This window comes from Hemitrygon akajei, chromosome 29 (assembly GCF_048418815.1).
Source record: "Hemitrygon akajei chromosome 29, sHemAka1.3, whole genome shotgun sequence".
NCBI classification, from domain to species: Eukaryota; Metazoa; Chordata; class Chondrichthyes; order Myliobatiformes; family Dasyatidae; genus Hemitrygon; species Hemitrygon akajei.
Window position 1 is genome coordinate 22,075,150 of NC_133152.1, and position 18,108 is coordinate 22,093,257.

The 18,108-nt window shown below is 44.7% G+C and overlaps 1 protein-coding gene across 2 annotated transcripts in view; it reads left to right on the top strand.

Moving 5' to 3' along the window:
• Positions 1–18,108, top strand: part of zbtb17 (zinc finger and BTB domain containing 17) — a 32,084-nt gene that overhangs the window by 224 nt on the left and 13,752 nt on the right. The window contains exons 1-8 of one of the 2 annotated variants that reach the window (XM_073031826.1): positions 82–2,216; positions 4,426–4,632; positions 7,830–8,024; positions 9,389–9,562; positions 11,188–11,304; positions 12,297–12,559; positions 13,172–13,314; positions 16,501–16,801. In XM_073031826.1, coding sequence (XP_072887927.1) covers positions 4,428–4,632; positions 7,830–8,024; positions 9,389–9,562; positions 11,188–11,304; positions 12,297–12,559; positions 13,172–13,314; positions 16,501–16,801 — 1,398 coding nt within the window. In that variant the 5' untranslated portion in view covers positions 82–2,216; positions 4,426–4,427. Of the gene's footprint in view, positions 1–81; positions 2,217–4,425; positions 4,633–7,829; positions 8,025–9,388; positions 9,563–11,187; positions 11,305–12,296; positions 12,560–13,171; positions 13,315–16,500; positions 16,802–18,108 lie in introns of those variants that run through there. The other variant, XM_073031825.1, reaches the window with a different exon arrangement.

Sequence of the window (18,108 nt, forward strand, 5' to 3'; positions counted from 1 at the left end):
GGGAGGCCGCGGTGTCGCCTGCCGCCGCCATCATTGGGACGAGACAGGGTCCGCCAGGCGCGCTCAAACAATGCGTGGATCAATAGATACAGAGGGGGTTAATGGAGCACAGAGACACCAATACACTGATCAATTAATGGATGTGGAGGAGGCAGGGGAGCAATAAATGGAGGGAGATGGGTCAGCCGTGCAGACGCTGCGTGGAGTTATCGGCGCGGATGAGCAATGACAAGGAGAGGGGCCAAGGAGTCGTGAGACCTCTGAGGGAGAGAGATGGAGTGTCAATAAACAGGGAGATGTTTTGATGGAGTTCAGTAAACAGGGTGGGGCGATCCAGAAATAGGGAGAGTCTAGGGAAGACAAGCTACTGGAAGGTGAAGAGGCGCTAGGGTAGGGACACGGCCAGTCCTTTGGGGGAGGAATGAAAGGGAACAGGTCGACACTAGGGACCAGAGAGCAGTAAGAAATAATAAACAGAGTGGCATGCAGTTAGAAGGAAACATGCACCAGGGCAGAGAGACTGAGATGAGACAGAGCACGCAAGTGTACTATCTGTCAGGATGTTGCTTGTCTGGACCACAGTACTCCTGGAATGTGTTTCATGCTGAAGGAAATTTGCTAAATACCTTAATAATTAGAACTATACATTATGAGCCACAAATAGTATTTGAGAAAATTTATTTTTAACAGTTTAGAAACTTGACACACGCCATGTAAAAACAGCACACCTTGTTTCAACCTAGGGAAAAAGCATCAAGCAAAGAGCGACATTAGGGAAACCTTCCTGAAACATGCAAAATTAGGCAAATCATTGGCAAGGTAGGTGCTAAGAGCATATATCCTGTAGGAGTCTATAATTTCGTCATAATCTCATAATAAGAGGTCACCTTTTAAAGAAAGAAATAAGGAAGAATCTCTTGAGGATAAAGGAACTTAGAAATTTCCTGTCCATCTGCAATGGACACTGAGTTTAGAATATATTTCCAGATAAGCTGGACAGATTTTTGGTCTACTGGGGAACACCCAGTAAAGTGGAATGAGGTGATCAGTCTTAATGTCAGTGAATAGAATATCAGACTTAAATGCTCCCATGGTCTACACTTGTTCCTACTTTTAAGTTATTTTGTGGGCCATACATCCCCTTGATCATTTCCTACTATTTAATAATTCATGGAAATTCCTGTGCCTTGTCCTGTTTCATGCTGCATCCTCTCATCTGCTATGTCCAAAAATCTCATCTCCACCTTGAATAAATTAACTAAGAATCTATAGGAACTCACTGCCCCTTACACCACTGGTGTTTGGGCCAGTAATGAAGATCTCTCTATCTCTTGTTAGTCTGGTGGTGTTTAGGGCTTCCTTCATTGTACCAGTAGCTTCCTCTCAGTTTTCACTGCTGTCAGTCAAGCAAATCCCAGGTGGAAACTCTGGAATACCATCACACTCAGATGTAGAAGGATCCTTTATTGTTTGAACAGTTAGGGTTGTTAGCCCTGAGCTGAACACCCTGAACCAGGAGGACTGATGGACCACTGTTAGTCTGGCCTCTATCCTTTGACCTGTTTGGCACTGGGTGACCCTACCAAGAGGCAAGGCACAAAGCCCTGACTCCAGCCAGCATAGCTCTCCGGGTCACTGAGGCATGCAAGCCTCCAAACCCTACGACAAGGTTCTGGTCCTTTTGGAGGAGAATTGCATCCATCTCCGTAAAAAAAAAAACAAATTTCTCCCCATTGCAACCCTAATATGCCCCTAGGGAATACTACGAAGAATATTCATACAGGTGTGCAGCTGTTCCCTCAATACATAAGGGATGTGCCCACATTGAAGTTAATATCTGGATACCATTTAATGTACTTGAGATTACTAACACAGGGCAAAAGTTGCAGAATGGCATTTTAAAGCACCCAACATTATTGTTTCAGAGGAAGAGATAAAAGTATTAAAAATTCCTCCTGTGCAGATAGGGCAAGCAATAGCTGAATGTGTTGAGGGTTAGATAACTAGCTGATAATAGTGGAGTTGACTAAGTGGATCATCTTGGTCTCCACTTACTGCTAGGCAAGGGTAAGAGTTTGCATTATGGCCACTGGTTTGCATGTTGTCACAACAAATCTATGCAAAGGAATATAATTCCATTAAAATATTCAGAACATACTGTATATGCTGTCATCGTCCTTGTACTGGCACTTGAGGAAAGAAACTGAAATCTTAAGGTAAGTGGTAGTGTGAAAATTTGCTTCCTATTATAGATCCAGTTTAAGTCCACCTAACCTTACATCGAATCAGTTGTTCTTTTTCATGCCTTGTAGTGCATCAGGCAGCATTTTTGCTGTTTCCTTAGCATTTACCTGTTTATTTACGAGGCTGAGTTGCTAGCTCAACGCCCAACCCAGCACGGATGGAAAGTGTGCACTGTGCCAGTTGGGGTTGAAACCAGGACCATTTTCCTCAAAGTCCGGCTGATCTCACTACCCCGCCAGCCAGCTAATTGAATCCCTTAGCTGCTGTATAAGTAAATCTGTGATTAAGAGTTATTCCTTTCCAAATTCTTCACAGAGATCACTCATTTGGAAATACTTTTTGAAAGTCTATAATTGCAAATAAATCTGACAAATTTTAGATTAGCTCTGTTCATAATTGTTTTTAGCACCAGGGACAAGAACATTGTAGACGCTGAGGCTTGTGGGCTGGGCCACCTAGCTTATTAAGGGCTTCAGGGCCTCAAATTAATCTTGAGTAGCAGTCAGTGATTTCCCATCACAGACCTCAGCCCCTTGATGCCTTAGACCCAGGTTGGATCGAACGGCTATTGCACATTTTGGAAAATGAAAACATGTAACCCAGCAGCCAGACCAAAGACCAGGTTCACAGAGAGGAGGGGCATTCGGAGGCACAGCATGGTATCAGGCCCTTCTGGCTCAAAGAGCCTGCACTGCACAGCTATACCCATGTAACTAATTAACCAGTACGCCTTTGGAATGTGGGAGGAAACCAGGGCACCTGGAGGAAACCCTCATGGTCACAGGGAGAACATGCAAAGTCCTCACAGACAATGTCAGATTTAACCTGGGTTGCGGGTGCTACGTTAGCATAGCATTAAGTTCTACCCTGCTGTGCCACCCAGTATTGGTCAGGTTTAGGTTGCCTTGGTCAAGGATTGGAGGCTGGTAACGGAGAGAGAGAGGGATTATCTTCAAATCCCCTAGTGCACAAAAACCTTATCATCTCAGACTTGGGATATATCAATTAAGAATACAGAGCCATCTAAAGCTATGAAGTACAAAGGTCTCTACCCATCTGTGTAGAAGGAACAGAGTCGTTGATTGCAGGGGCAAGACAGTGATTGGAGATTGAGGCCCTCACTGGAGCATCAGGGAGTCAGGAGATAGTGGGGATTGGGAGAAGGAAGGAGGACTGATTCAGGGCTGAGAGCAAGAGGACTCCAGGCAGCACTGGAGGGTGAGGGGGAAATGAATTAAAGGTAAGTGAGGGACAAAGGGGTCCCATTTCATCTTGCACTGATATTGCTGGGAATGGCCAGTGATTAGTGTTCCTGGAGCAATGTGTCTGTGTTTCTGCACAATGCTCCAAAAGGAGATCTGCAGAGCAAATCACAACCCACTAACTCTGTTGCAAATATCGCTTCAGGGTGAGGTTGATTGAATACAAAAGGACGCAGAAATCACTGCCATCATGTTTTACAATGGGGGGAGAAAGACAACCTTCAGTTACATGATCCTGAAAAATAGAGCATTAAAATCCTATGCAATCGTCTGATGTCAAATGTGCCCTTTTACCACTCATTCATTCAAATGCATTGGTTTACAGTCAGCAGTGACCATGAAGTGAAACGGCGCTCGCATTTTCTGGCGATTACACCTGATGGTTGTATCAGAGGAAGGAACAACCAGTAAACATCAGAATTTGCAGATGGAAAGACAAAGCTAGTTGCAGCTTCATAGTTAGTGATTGCCCTCGATTCCACGTTGTGCACTGGGTGACGAGTGAGCTGAGAGCAGCCAGCATCGTTGCATGAAAGATCAGCGTTTCCTCGTTGGGTTTGGATCAGGTGTATTTCTGTGTATGTAAGGTACTGTTGGAAGGCAGGAAATCATTTTGCCTGACTATTGACATTGTTTGATCATTCTCTATAAAGGCAGTCTACTCTTTCATGTAAGGACTTAGTCTCAAATCAGCAATGACCTCATAACATTAGAACAGGATCAATTGGTTAATCAACCTGTTCCCTGATTCGAGTTAATGCTGATTTGGATAAATGATGCCTTGTCTATGTTACGTGGAGTCCCAATAGCAAATGGTCACGGTGATCATACAGTTCAGGGTCCTGTGCAATACAACATGAACTTGGTGGCTTCAGCTGATCTTTCTGTTTGTGCCCGCCCCCCCCCCCCCCCCCCACAGGAATGGATTTTCCGCAACACAGTCACCAAGTTCTAGAACAGCTCAATCAACAAAGGCACCTCGGACTGCTCTGTGACTGCACCTTTGTCGTGGATGGCATCGACTTCAAGGCACACAAGGCAGTGCTGGCTGCGTGCAGCGAATATTTCAGGACATTGTTCCTGGATCAGAAGGATGTGGTGCACCTGGACATTAGTAACGCAGCAGGTAATCATCACCTGACAAGAGCAAACGTTCTCTCCCATGGTGCAGGGAGTTGGCAGGGTCAAAGCTGATGAATGTTGACCAATGGTCTCTTTGTTTATCTATCTGGTTTCTCAGAAGATTGTTATGGCTCATTGGATCTATGCAACAATATGAAATCACCTTCCACAGAGAGAAGAGTACCCATTCACACAGCTGATATTGCAAGCACAGAAATTCACAAAGGTAGAAAATAACAAACTTTTCCCCATGCCAGAGGCATCTAAGATGAGCGGGCATAGGCTTTAAGGTGAAGAGTAAGAGATTGAGAGGCAACCTGGGGAAAAGGGTGATTGCTGTCTGGGACATGTTGCCTAAGAAGGTGGTGGAGGCAGATACCCTCACATTTAAGCACCAAGGCATAGTAGACTACAGAACAACTTACTGGGAAATGGTATAGAAAGGCACGATGGATCAAAGGACCTGCTTCTATGCAACATGACTTTATTATTCTAAAGTGTAACAGAACTAATTTTTGAGTCTGAATGTGCACAGAAAAAATCCCTTAAATTGAGACGATTAGATGTTAATTGTGGGATAACTTTGGCGAGGGCATTCAAAGAATTTCTCTGCCCTTCTTCAGTCGTCCTAAAGGATCTCCTACTTCTCTGAACCAGCACTTCAGTGTAACATCCGTCGTCAGAGATGCAGCAAATGCACATTTAGAAAAAACACAATTAAGCAAAATGACCGTGATTTTAAAGAAAAAGAAATAATTTTTGACAGGTTTACTAGAGTTCCTTGAGGATGTTAGTGGCACAGTGGATTAAAGGGGCCTCAGTGGGTCTCAGTCTTTGAACTTTCAGAAGGCGCCATGCTGCCACCTTGAGCGTTACTACACAGTGTTAGAGTTAATGGCATCAGGAATGATATATTGGCAAGAAGAAACCAACAGAGAAAGGATATTTAGGATACAAATATTATTTCAGGTTGGTGTGCTGTAATTAGAGGGGTGCCTGATGAATCAGTGCTGTGGCTTCAACGATTTGCCTTCATGACTTAGCTGTAAAGATATTGAATCCAAACTTGCTGGTACCTATTACAAAAATAGCTGGCAAACTATTCATGTGACTGAGACAAAATATGGCAAGGAGGTTTGAATAATGTAGGTAAGTGAGCAAGATTGGCAGATGGAGTATAATAAATGTAGATATGAGTGTATGTACTTTGGTAGGAAGAATAGCAGAGCAGAATATCATTTAAGTGGAAAGAAGATAAAGCCTGCTGTTGTACAAAGGAGTTGACAGAACTTTAGCATGCCAGTACTGCAAGGAATTGAGAAGGCAAAAGACTGTTGGTCCAATGGCAGGGAAAATAGAGCACGAAAGTAAGGGAAGTCTTGTTACACCTGTAAAGGATGCTGGTGAGTCTGTCTCTCAAGTGCTACATATAGTTATGATCTCCTTGTTTAAGGAAGAGCAAACTAGCACTGCAGGCAGTTCAGAGAATGTAGGGGTTGTCGTGCAGGGAGAGTTTGAGCAGGTTGTGGATAGTTTCAAGATAGGCTAACCATTGAATGAGGAGAATGTCTTCTCTCGGAGGGTTGTGAGTCATGAAGTTTCTATCCAAGGAACTATGATGGCTGGAATAAAAGAGAAAATTCTGGGAAAATCCATCAGGTCAGGTAGCATCGATGGGAAAAGTAATGGAGTTAACATCTTCAGATGGAGACCATTTGTCAGGAGGCTGAATCAGTGAATATTTTCAAGGTTGAGATGGAGAAGGTTATGGTCTGAGAGACACAGATCAGCCATGATTGCGTTGAATAGGGGACAGGCTTGAGCTACTGGATTCTACACTCTCGGTTTGGCATTGAACCGGCCTCAGCTGTACGTATTCCGCGTGGAATGCATGGATTTTCTCCGGGTGCTCCAGTTTCCCTCCCACAGTCCAAAGATGTACCAGTTAATAGGTTAATTGGTCATTGTAAATTGTCCTGTGATTAGGCTGGGGTTGAATGGGGGGTTGTTGGGCGGCTCGGCTCGAAGGACCGGAAGGGCCCATTCCGTGCTGTATCTCAGTAGATAAATAAAAAAACCGGACTAAAGTATGACATCAGGATTGAATCTGACTCTGTCGAGTTGGTTAATCTCCCAGGTGGCAGTGAGAGCACTACTGTCTGCTGCCACACCACATCAGTTTGAGAAAAACGTCAGCCAGTTTCCAACCCCTGATCACTGTCCACTCCGTGAAACTCCTGCTTCTGGACAGGTTTTAGTCCTGCTCCAGTGTCCTTGCAGTCGCGTCTCACGTCTGCTCTTGTAACTCATGGTGTAGTAACCCGTGCATGTGGAAGCCAGTGGAATCAGATTTGAAAAGCAAAGTTCGGTATGCAGATGTCGTAACACGTTTTTGCCTCAGCCCTGTCTTTGACCGTGTGTGATCATTTGGATGAGGGGACCTGGCAAGTTTGGACCTGAGGCCTGAAGGATGCCTCAGACACCCAACTTGATGTTAGATCTATTAACTGTGCCAGTTTCAATGCAGTGTGAAGATGCACAACATTACTGATTTACATAGCATTGCATAACATCCAATTTTACATTGAAACATATGAACTAATATTAGTCTGGGCTACTTGACGATGTTCCTCCATTCAAAAGATTGCAGCTGAACTGACTGTAACCTGACCTCCTCCTCCCATCTATCTGCAGCAGTCCAGCTTATTAAGTATATACTTACTTCTGCTTTTAAGATTTTGAAATCGCCTACCACTCTCTGAGAAAAGGAGATCCAAACACCCTTGGGCTTCTGAGAGAAAAAGGTTTGTCTCACCGCTGTCATAATGGGCAAGTCCTCAGTCTCAGACTTTGACCCCCTAATTTTAGATTCCCTCACAAAAGGCCACATTTTCTCCATATTCATTCCTATAAAGACTGCATGGGATCTTGCATGTGTCAATAAGGTTCCCACTTATTCCTCTAAACTCCACCAAAATCTTTTTTGTTTAATACTATTATGAAAAAGTCTCTAAGACACAACACAACACAACAACTCTGCCTATTTGGAGAATGTAAAAGTTTGGGAAAAGCAGAGTAATTTTCCAAAGTGGATTGGTGCAGACACTTCCCATCATGAATGGGTGGGCTTCATGGGTTCCTTGGGTGGACTGGGTGCCTCAGTGGTGATGGAGTGCAGTGATCTGAGCTACTTTCTCATAGGTCTCGGCCAGGTGTTGGAATTCATGTACACAGCCAAGCTCAACCTGACAGCGGCGAATGTTTTTGACGTGCAGGCAGTGGCCGGCTTCCTTCAAATGCATGACATTGTGAGCACGTGTGCAACTTTCATTGAAGGCAAGTCCTGTACACCAGCACAGTCTCTCACCAAAGAGGAGTCTTCTGCTTCAGCTCAAGGTATGTACGATTGAATGGCGCGAGTGAATCATAGTGACGCTTTGCGGGCAGCTTACAAAACTTCTAAATATACTTCTTCTGAACTTGAACTTCATATGAAAAGGTCAAAAGACCCTGTTCTTTCTTTCCTTTAAAGTTGTTAGGTCTGTGATAATTCGGGTCCATGGTGTCCAAAATGATTTAACATTGATCCATAGTTGAGGCACTAATTTAAACTTCATTTAGAATTAAGCAAAGCTTGTTGTCTTCAATACCTGATGTTAGTTCGAATTAAAGAGGAAATATTGATTCCTTTTGGTCGCTGATGGAGTAGTCTGCATCTATCATGGACATGGCTCTGCTGGGTTGTGACCTTTGCCTCAGCATTTAGGAGATCTGAGTTTTGTATCCCAAATAAAGCTGGAATGAGGGGAGATTTATTGTTTCTTATAAAATCATGCGAAGGTCTGGATTTTGCCTGTTGGAATGACCAAATTCAATCCAAAGATATTGATATTTGTGAAGGTTATGGATTAAACGTAGATGGAATTTGAGGGAAATTCAGAATCAGGTTGTTATCATTGGCATGTGACGTGAAATTTGTTAACTTAGCTGTAGCAGCTCAATGCAATACATAATAAATATAGAAAAAGGACAAATAAATAAAATTGGTAAATCAATTACGCTCTGTGTGTGTGTGGAGAGAGAGAGTGAGAGAGAGAGAGAGAGAGAGAGAGAATGAGAGAGAATTAAAAATAGTACCAAGACAAAAATAATATATAACAAGAGTGAAGTAGTGTTCATGGGTTCAATGTCCATTTACGAAATGTCTGGCAGAGGGAAGAAGCTGTTCCTGACTCGCTGAGTGGGTGCCTCCAGGCTTCTGTACCTCCTTCCTGACAATAACAATGAGAAGAGGGCATGTCCTGGGTGATGGGGTCCTTAATAATGGACATCGCCTTTCTGAGGCACCAGTCCTTGAAGATGTCTTGGATACTGTGGAGGCTATGATGGAGCTGACTGATTTGACAGCTTTCTGTAGCCTTTGCCAGTCTTATGCAGTAGCCGTCCGCACCCCCGTACCAGACAGTGATGCAGCCTGTCAGATGAAATTCCTTTTCATCCTGTGGATTCTGGGGGCCTGAACTTCCTGATCTGAAATGTGCAAAGAGGTAGAAGCCCTCATTAGGTGAATGAGCACTTGAGATTCCATAATCACTCTTGTCCTGATGGTTCAAAGGGATCATACCCCCCACTGTAACCCTTATTAATTACCCCATCCCTTATTGTGCAATGGCAGAAACACGCAATCAAAGGGTGGTGTACACTACCGGTTGTTTGAGTTGGTGTCTCTTTAACTGCTTTGACTCTGACCCCCCAAACAGACGTGGAGCCACAGAACAGTGACGAGAAAAAGGAAAAGGAACAGAGTGTGGATTCCCCTGGAAAAGAGAAGAAGGAGCCAGCTGTTGAAGCGAGGGTGGATGGAGCAGCAGACTCAGAAGACGACGACGCAGTAATGGAGTTTGAAGATGATGAAGATGAAGATTACAAACCCGGTCAGTTGATGCCCCCTCACCTTATTGGGTCATACATTGATAGATAGATAGATAGATACTTTATTCATCCCCATGGGGAAATTCAACATTTTTTTCCAATGTCCCATACACTTATTGTAGCAAAACTAATTACATACAATACTTAACTCAGTAAAAATATGATATGCATCTAAAATCACCCTCTCAAAAAGCATTAATAATAGCTTTTAAAAAGTTCTTAAGTAGTTTACTTAAATACATTGAGTCCTAACCCCGGCACTTTAACATATCTTACTCCTGGCGGTTGAATTGTAAAGCCGAATGGCATTGGGGAGTATTGATCTCTTCATCCTGTCTGAGGAGCATTGCATCGATAGCAACCTGTCGCTGAAACTGCTTCTCTGTCTCTGGATGGTGCTATGTAGAAGATGTTCAGGGTTTTCCATAATTGACCGTAGCCTACTCAGCGCCCTTCGCTCTGCTACCGATGTTATACTCTCCAGTACTTTGCCCACGACAGAGCCCGCCTTCCTTACCAGCTTATTAAGACGTGAGGCGTCCCTCTTCTTAATGCTGCCTCCCCAACACGCCACCACAAAGAAGAGGGCCTGTAAGTTTACAAAGTTTTTCTCTTTGTTTCCATGAATTTTTCTCAGCTGGTTGGAGACTGGATGCAACTCATATGGCCTTGGCTCAGGGATGTGCTGGAGTCTTCAAGAGGTGTAGGTTGTGTGTGGCTCGTGTGTACTAGCTATGACAGAGACTAGAAATCTAAAAGGGGAAAAGGAGCATGTGTTATAAATCTACTTAGTATTAAAATAATAATTTATAATAATTCAATTTCACTAAATTATGATCTGTTGTCCATAAGTATTGAAGTATTTGCATAGAACATAACATAAGAAATAGGAGCAGGAGTCGGCCATCTGGCCCATCGAGTCTGCTCCACCATTCAATGAGATCATGGCTGATCTGGCCATGGACTCATATCCACCTACCTGCCTTTCCCCCATAACCCTTAATTCCCCTACTCTGCAAAAAGCTATCCAACCTTGTCTTAAGTATATTTACTGAGATACCACTGCTTCTTTGGGCAGAGAATTCCACAGATTTACTGTTCTTTGGGAAAAGCAGTTCCTCCTCATCTCCATCCTAAATTTACTCCCCCTAATCTTGAGGCTATGTCCCCTAGTTCTAGTCTCACCTACCAGTGGAAAAAACTTTCCTGCTTCTATCTTATCTATCCCTTTCATAATTTTATATGTTTCAATAAGATCTCGTCTCACTCTTCTGAATTCCAGTGAGTACAGTCCCAAGCGACTCAATCTCTCCTCACAGATCTTGGTTTCCTCCCATTTCTGTCCTCACTGAATGTCATGCACCATCTGTGGCCACTGTCAGCCTTAAGGAGGTGTGAGAAAGCAGCACAGTGTTCCTACATTTCCCTCCTTCCCATTTCTCTCTCCCCCTCTTTCTCCCTCTCTCCCTCCCCCTCTTTCTCCCCCCTCTCTATCTCTCCCCCCTCCCTCTCCCTCTGGAGAAGTGCCTGGACTCGGCACAGGCATTGATGAACCACTTCACCTTCCTGTTCGCCAGTCACATCCGCGTTCTCCCTGGTTAATCGTTGCTCTCTTGTGCTTCTCTAGGAGACTTGGTGAAAGATGCTGTGTCAAAGATATATGGAAAACGTCGGCACTTTTTTGCCAGGAAAAGTACTTCGAGTGACAGTAAAGACTGCAGTGCTGCGGAGAATCCCAAGGAAGGTATAGTCCTTAGCCAGAAAGGTCACTAGCCGGGGGGGCATACTGTACATTTACTTATCTACACCTCTGGCTGGCACACTGGCACTGTCACTGTCTCAAACCTGACCTCTGGTGTGGAATATGCACGTTTTCCCTGTGGCCACTTGGGTTTCTTCTGGGTCCCTCGGTTCCCACCCACATCCTAAAGACGTGCAGATCAGTTGATTAATTAACCTTAGGGTGTAATGTGTGGGTAGTATTGAGGGATGAGGGGGTTGATGGGAACTTAGGGACCCTTAATGGCTGGCACAGGCTCAGTGGGCTGAAGGGCCTGTGCCATAGTTTATAAAACTACGTTAGTAAAGATGCCTCCTATTGTATGTAAGCCTGTCCTTTCTCTGATAATCAGGTAAATGCAAAATTTGACCTCGGGCTGGGTGCGGGTACCTTGGAACTGGTTGGTGCTATTTATTCACCAGTTGGATGATCAATATATACATTACATTGACAAGTGTCTCCCACAAACTGGTAATACTACAGTTCGATTTTTAAGAATGCAGGTATGGCCTAATAGAAGGAAAGGGTTTCCTGTGTATTCCACCCCTCCTCCCAGCAATTTTGTCCATTCACTCCTGAAAGTATTGACTCTCCACAGGGCCGGCTTCCCTCTGGTATCGCTCCTAAGTGGCCACTTGTCGTCTAGAAGCTGAAACAATTCGTGCTACCAAGCACTTTGACCAAGAGGTGAATTAAAAGCTGAGCCTGACTCCTGTACTAAATGTTCCGTCAACAAGAGTTGACGAGATCAGGCGCAAGAATCATTTATTCCCAATCCTGACAACTGACAGCAGCTGTCGGATCAGCTAACTCCACACAGGGCAAGGACAAAACCATGGATACGGGGCGAGAGCATTAGTGCTAGGGCACGTTAGAGCCAGTTATTTTCAGAGTATTGCTTGCTGCACTGGACTAAGGCACCGCATTCGGGGATAATGGTTTGTTCATTTGCGCAGACATGGCAGATGATGAACTGAAGGAGACAGACACAGTGGTGCATGATAACACTGACGTACAGGAGAATGGGAGTGAGTTGCCACACAGTCACGGAGACAGCCAGGCGCATTCTGAGTACAGCGAGAAGCTGGATGGCGCCTCGGAGTCGGATGTAACGCTGGAGGATCAGGACAGCGCTAACGATACCAGGCGTCGTCGCTTCGGCCCCTACATTGACCGCACCGAATCGCGTCCCTACGGGTCAATAACGCACAAGTGTAAGGTAATGTACCCAGTTGGATTACCTCTCCTTCTGGTGTCTCACCTTGGGAAACTCAGTGCCACTTCAGTGCTGATTAGCCAATTACTTGTTTCCCTTTAACCATCTAACCCCTCGACCACCACAAATCTCCTGAGGAGACTGCAGACCTCTCACTTATGACTATAACCCCGTATCTCAAGTTCATGACCATTCATTGTTTGATTTGCCCCGGACAGTGCCATTATCAGATTCATCTGAAGGAAAGTTCGTCATACAAAAAAGTGAAGCAGACCAGGGAACTCTAGAAGAAACAGGGGCGATCTCAATGAAGCAGATAAAATTCCTTTTAGACCTGACAGGCTAGATTCGGGGATGTTGTTATCTGAAACCAGGGGGTGTGGTAGGTTCGGGTCATGGTCTCAGAATCAGGGATCTGCTGGTCAGTTTAGAGATGAGAAGAAGTTTCTGCAGTCAGAGGGTAGTAAACTCTGGCCAGCCTGTATCCACGAGGGCAATGGAGGCTGGCAGACATTTTTTGATACTTGTGAAAAATCACTGGATGAGGTGAAAGAGATGGAGGGGCGTCTCAAAATCGCAACCGTTTCAGCCCACTCTTGACGTTCTTCTCTGCAGGACTGCGGGAAAGAGTTCACACACACTGGAAACTACAAGCGGCACGTCCGCATCCATACCGGCGAGAAGCCCTTCTCCTGCAGAGAATGCAACAAGGCGTTCTCGGACCCTGCTGCCTGTAAAGCGCATGAGAAAACGCACAGGTATGGGGGAACCTCTGCAGCCCTTGTAATGAATGGGAGCAGTTCTTGAAATGTGCTGAGCTACTGGGGGTGGAAGCAGTCCACCTGGTTTGAAAATCTGTGGTTTAGAAATTACTGGCATTTCTGAGTGGGAATTGGTTTATTACTAAGATACAGGTCGTAGATACATAGAGGACTGCAGCACAGAAAGTCCCTTCAGCCCATCTAGTCCATGCTGAACTATTATTCCGCGCAGCCCCATCGACCTGCACTTGGATCATAGGCCTCTGCACCCCTCCCTTCCATATACTCATCCAAACTTCTCTTAAATGTTGAAATCAAACCCCCCCATCCACCACTTCTGCTGGCAGCTTCTCTCTGAGTGAAGAAGATCTTCCCCATGTTCCCCTTAAACATTTCACCTTTCCACCTCTGTGGAAAAAGCATAATTGCATTTACCCTAACTATACCACTCGTAATTTTATATACCTCTATCAAATCTCCCCTCATTCTCCTATGCTCTAGGGAATAAAGCTTAACCTATTTAACTTTTCTCTATAACTCAGGTCCTCGAGTCCTGGCAACATCCTTGTAAATTTTCTCTATGCTCTTTCAATCTTACCGATATCCTTCCTGTAGGTAGGTGACCAGAACTGCTCACAATACTCCAAATCAGGCCACACCAACGTCTTCAATGTAACATCCCAACTCTTGTACTCAATATTTGGACTTATGAAGGCCAAAGTGTGCCAAAGCTCTTCTCTTTGTGACTCTGCCTACCTGTGAAAGGTAAAAGCTGTTGTTTGCCTGCCATCCAGACGCATCATTCCAATCATAAGCAGATCGGGGCGGTACAGTGAGAAAGCAAAGCTGTATGCAGAATACGTGTACAAGGAAAGTACAGTGATTACAGAAAGATAACGTGCATGGGGCACGACAAGGTAGGCTGAATGCCCAAGAGTTAATTCTTATGAAATAAAAGATCCGTTCAAGGGTCTTACAACTGTGGAGTAGCGGCTGTCCTTGAGCCTGGTGGTACGTGTTCTTAAGCTTCCATGTCTTCTGCCTGACAGAAGGGCGGAGAGGAGAGAATGACCGGGGCGGGAGAAGTCCTTGATTCCAAGGCAGCAGGAAGTCAGTGGAGGGGAGATGGTTTTCATGATGGACCGGCTTGCGTTCACAACTCATAGCAATTTTTTTGTGATCTTGAGCAGAGCAGTTGCCATACCAAACTGTGATGCAACCTGATTGGGTGCTTTCTAGAGTAAAAATTGGTGAAGGTCACTGAGAAATTGTTATGTTTCTTAGATATCTAAGATGAGCCTTCTTGGCTCAGAGTGTCCACACAGCTTGAATAGGACAAGTTGTTGGTGATATTTCTACCATCTCCACCTCAGCACTGTAGGGTCATGTGCTGAACTCCTCTTCTTGAGGTAGAGCAAGAACAAATGGTGGAAGTACACAATGGCTCAGCAGTATTCACAGACGGACCAGCAGTTATTGATTCAGGTCAATACCCATTGATCAGAATTGGGAGATATGACAGAGAGAGTCCAGAGGAGATTCACAAGAATGATCCCAGGAATGAAAAGGTTCATGTATGAGGAGCACTTGATGTCTCTGGGTCTGTACGCTGGAGCTCAGAAGAATGAGGGGAATCTCATTGAAGCTTAAATATTGAAAAGCCTAGATAGAGTGGACGTTGAGAGAATGTTTCATATAGTGCGGAGTGTCTAGGACCAGAGTGTACAGTTCAGAATACAAGAACACATCCCTTTGGAACTGAGATGAGGAGGAATTTCTTTAGCAAGAGAGTGGTACGTCTGTGGAATTCATTGCCACAGTAAGATGTGTAGGCCAAGTCACTGGGTATGTTTAAAGCAGAGGTTGATAGGTTCTTGATTAGTCAGGGTGTCAAATGTTACAGGGCGAAGACAGGAGAATGGGGGTTGCAAGGGGTAATAAATCAGCCACGATGGAATGGTGGAGCAGACTTGATAGGCTGAGTGGCCTAATTTTGTTCCTATGTCTTATGGTCTTGTGGATATAATTAATCTTTGCAAATCTTGAGATGGGGAGGGGGGAGAGGGAAGAACAAAAGGGAAGGATTGTGAAAAGGTACAAGACAGGAGAGATTAAATCAAGGGATAATATACAAAACAGAATCAGGAGGCAATAAGAAAGATAAAGCAACAAAAGGTGTAAATGACAACAGAATTGTTCATGTGGTTGCGCTGAGGACCACCGATGTTTACATCAGTAATGTTGGGGGAGGACATCAGTGGACATTATTGGGTGGAAATGGCAAGACCTTCCAAATAAATTAAAGATTGGATTGTGGCAATTCAGAGAGAGAGAGAAAATGAAGAGGAAAAGGGCAGTAGTGGAGGAGTTTCTGAAATGAGTCCTGACTCTGAAGTACCAGAGTGGGCACAGTGCTCACTAGAGAGGAAACCGCCAGTCACAGTAAAGGTGGGGCTAATTTGGTTGAACAACAGACAAAGAGGGAGAAACTGTCTGGTTCAGGTGACTCAATTTCCATGTTTCTGAGGGAAGTTTGGCTGGAAATTAGGATAACCGACTGTGAGTTTCCAATCCCTCACAGATGCAAGAGTGATGCCTGAGATTGCAAGCCCTGTTCTTAATAAAAGGACAAAGAGAGAGAAACCCTGGCATCTATAGAGCTGTCAAGCTGGAAACTTGAACTGAACTTAATCTGGGACAAAATTAATATATAATTTTATGGGAATTATTACAGGAAAAATGATAGGTGAAATCAAAAAGGGATAACTGATGCATTTCTTAATTTTAAGAAGGCATTCAAGTCAGAGCTCAAACTGAAATTAGCAGATTGGATCTTAAAGGAATTAAGAGAAATGGATAGGAAAATTCAACTCAAGGTAGTCGAGCAGCAATGACATTGTTGAGTGGTGGAGAGGCTCCAACGTGTGGAATGGTTTCCTCCTGCTTCACTTGAATAAGTAATTATATATTAATTTTTAAAATAACAGTATTGTATTTTATATGGCTGCGTGGATATAAATTTAAGTTTCAGAAAGGAGTGGTTGACACTCATCTTTCAGACTGGAGATGTGTGTGCAGACTTTGATGTGGTGGTGTGTTGACTGGAAGTGCGATGTCGGCAACAGTGTGTGACCATGATCAGTGCAGCCTGCTTCCAGCTGACTGTACCTGCTCTGCCCACAGCCCGGTCAAGCCTCACTCCTGTGAGGAGTGCGGGAAGAGCTACCGGCTGATAAGCTTGCTGAACTTGCACAAGAAGAGGCACACGGGCGAGGCCAAGTACACGTGCGATGACTGCAGGAAGACCTTCACCACCTCCGGCAACCTGAAGCGCCACCAGCTGGTGCACAGCGGCGAGAAGCCCTACCAGTGCGACTACTGCGAGAGGTCGTTCTCCGATCCCACCGCCAAAATGCGGCACCTGGAGATGCACGATGCTGACAAGGTTCACAAGTGTCCGCACTGTGAGAAGCGATTTAACCAGGTAGGCCAGATCTCACTCCCCACCACTTCTCTTCCTCCCACCTCCTGGCAACCACTGGTGTGAATGTCTTCATGGGTCATTAACCCTTTCTCCACTGAGGCAGTCTGTTCATGGAGTGTGAGCAGGCTACGGGCTGATGGGGAGATTCCATACCTAGCCTCGCTGGACACATGAGCAAGCTGAAGGTCACTGTAAAGTCGTCAGCAATGGGGAAACTCCCAACCCTATCTGCAGGGGAAGAGACTGGGCATTGTGAAACTCCAGTCAGAATCTTTCTGCTCTGGGGAGCTGTGGTTCCCCGGAGTTCTGTGTCACGAAAAGACAAGGATGTCCTGTCACTGAGATTCTCCAAGCTATTGATAGATCTCTGCCACTTGCTGGTCTGTGGGGATCAGACAGCATGTGGGGTCGTGGTAGATCTTGTCATATAGTAGAGCAGATCCAAGAAGATGTGTGGCCCACTCCTGCTCGGATTTCTCATTTTCTTACCCCTTCCCAATCCAAAGCCCGTTGCAGCGTTCTTGACAGGGCACTGGCAAATATCGACAACTCAGCCTGGGTTGGGGATGGTATCAGTGTTTGCAACTACTGCACCATCATATCCAAACAGCAAACGTTTTCTACATCACACCATTGGGTTTTCAGGTTAAACAGACAATCAATTCAGAATCCCTGACAAAAACATCACAAGAATTCCTTTTCCAAGAATGGTTTGAATTTCTGAATCTAACTGGGGAGAGAGAATCAGGTTACTTTGTTCTGAACATTTGTACTGATGTTCTCTCGTTATCTCAATCCCAGATCATGGAGATGAATTAAATATCAGTTACCCATTTCACGCTCACGTTCCTTTCACTGAGTTCAAGCACGGTCCATGGGAAGTGGGAAGGTGGGAAAGTGGCTGTTGAAAGAACTGCTTAAAATGGACAGCTAGTGTCTTGCAAAGATAGATCCGAATAGGAATCAGGTTTAATCTGTTGTGAACTTTGTTGTTTTGCTGCAGCATTACAGTGCAGTACATAAAAATGTTATAAATTACAATAAGAAATATTTATACACAATTAATTAAAAGAATAATGCAAAAGAGAGCAAAATGGTAAAGTAATATTCGTGGGTTGGTTCATTATCCATTCAGACGGGTAGAAGCTGTTCCTAAAACTTTGAGTGTGTGTCTTCAGGCTCCTGTACCACCTCCGTGATGGTGGCAATAAGAAGAGAGCATGCCTGGGTGATGGGGGTCCTTAATGACGAATGCTGCCCTTTTGAGACATTTCCTTTTGAAGATGTCCTCGATGCCGGGGAAGCTA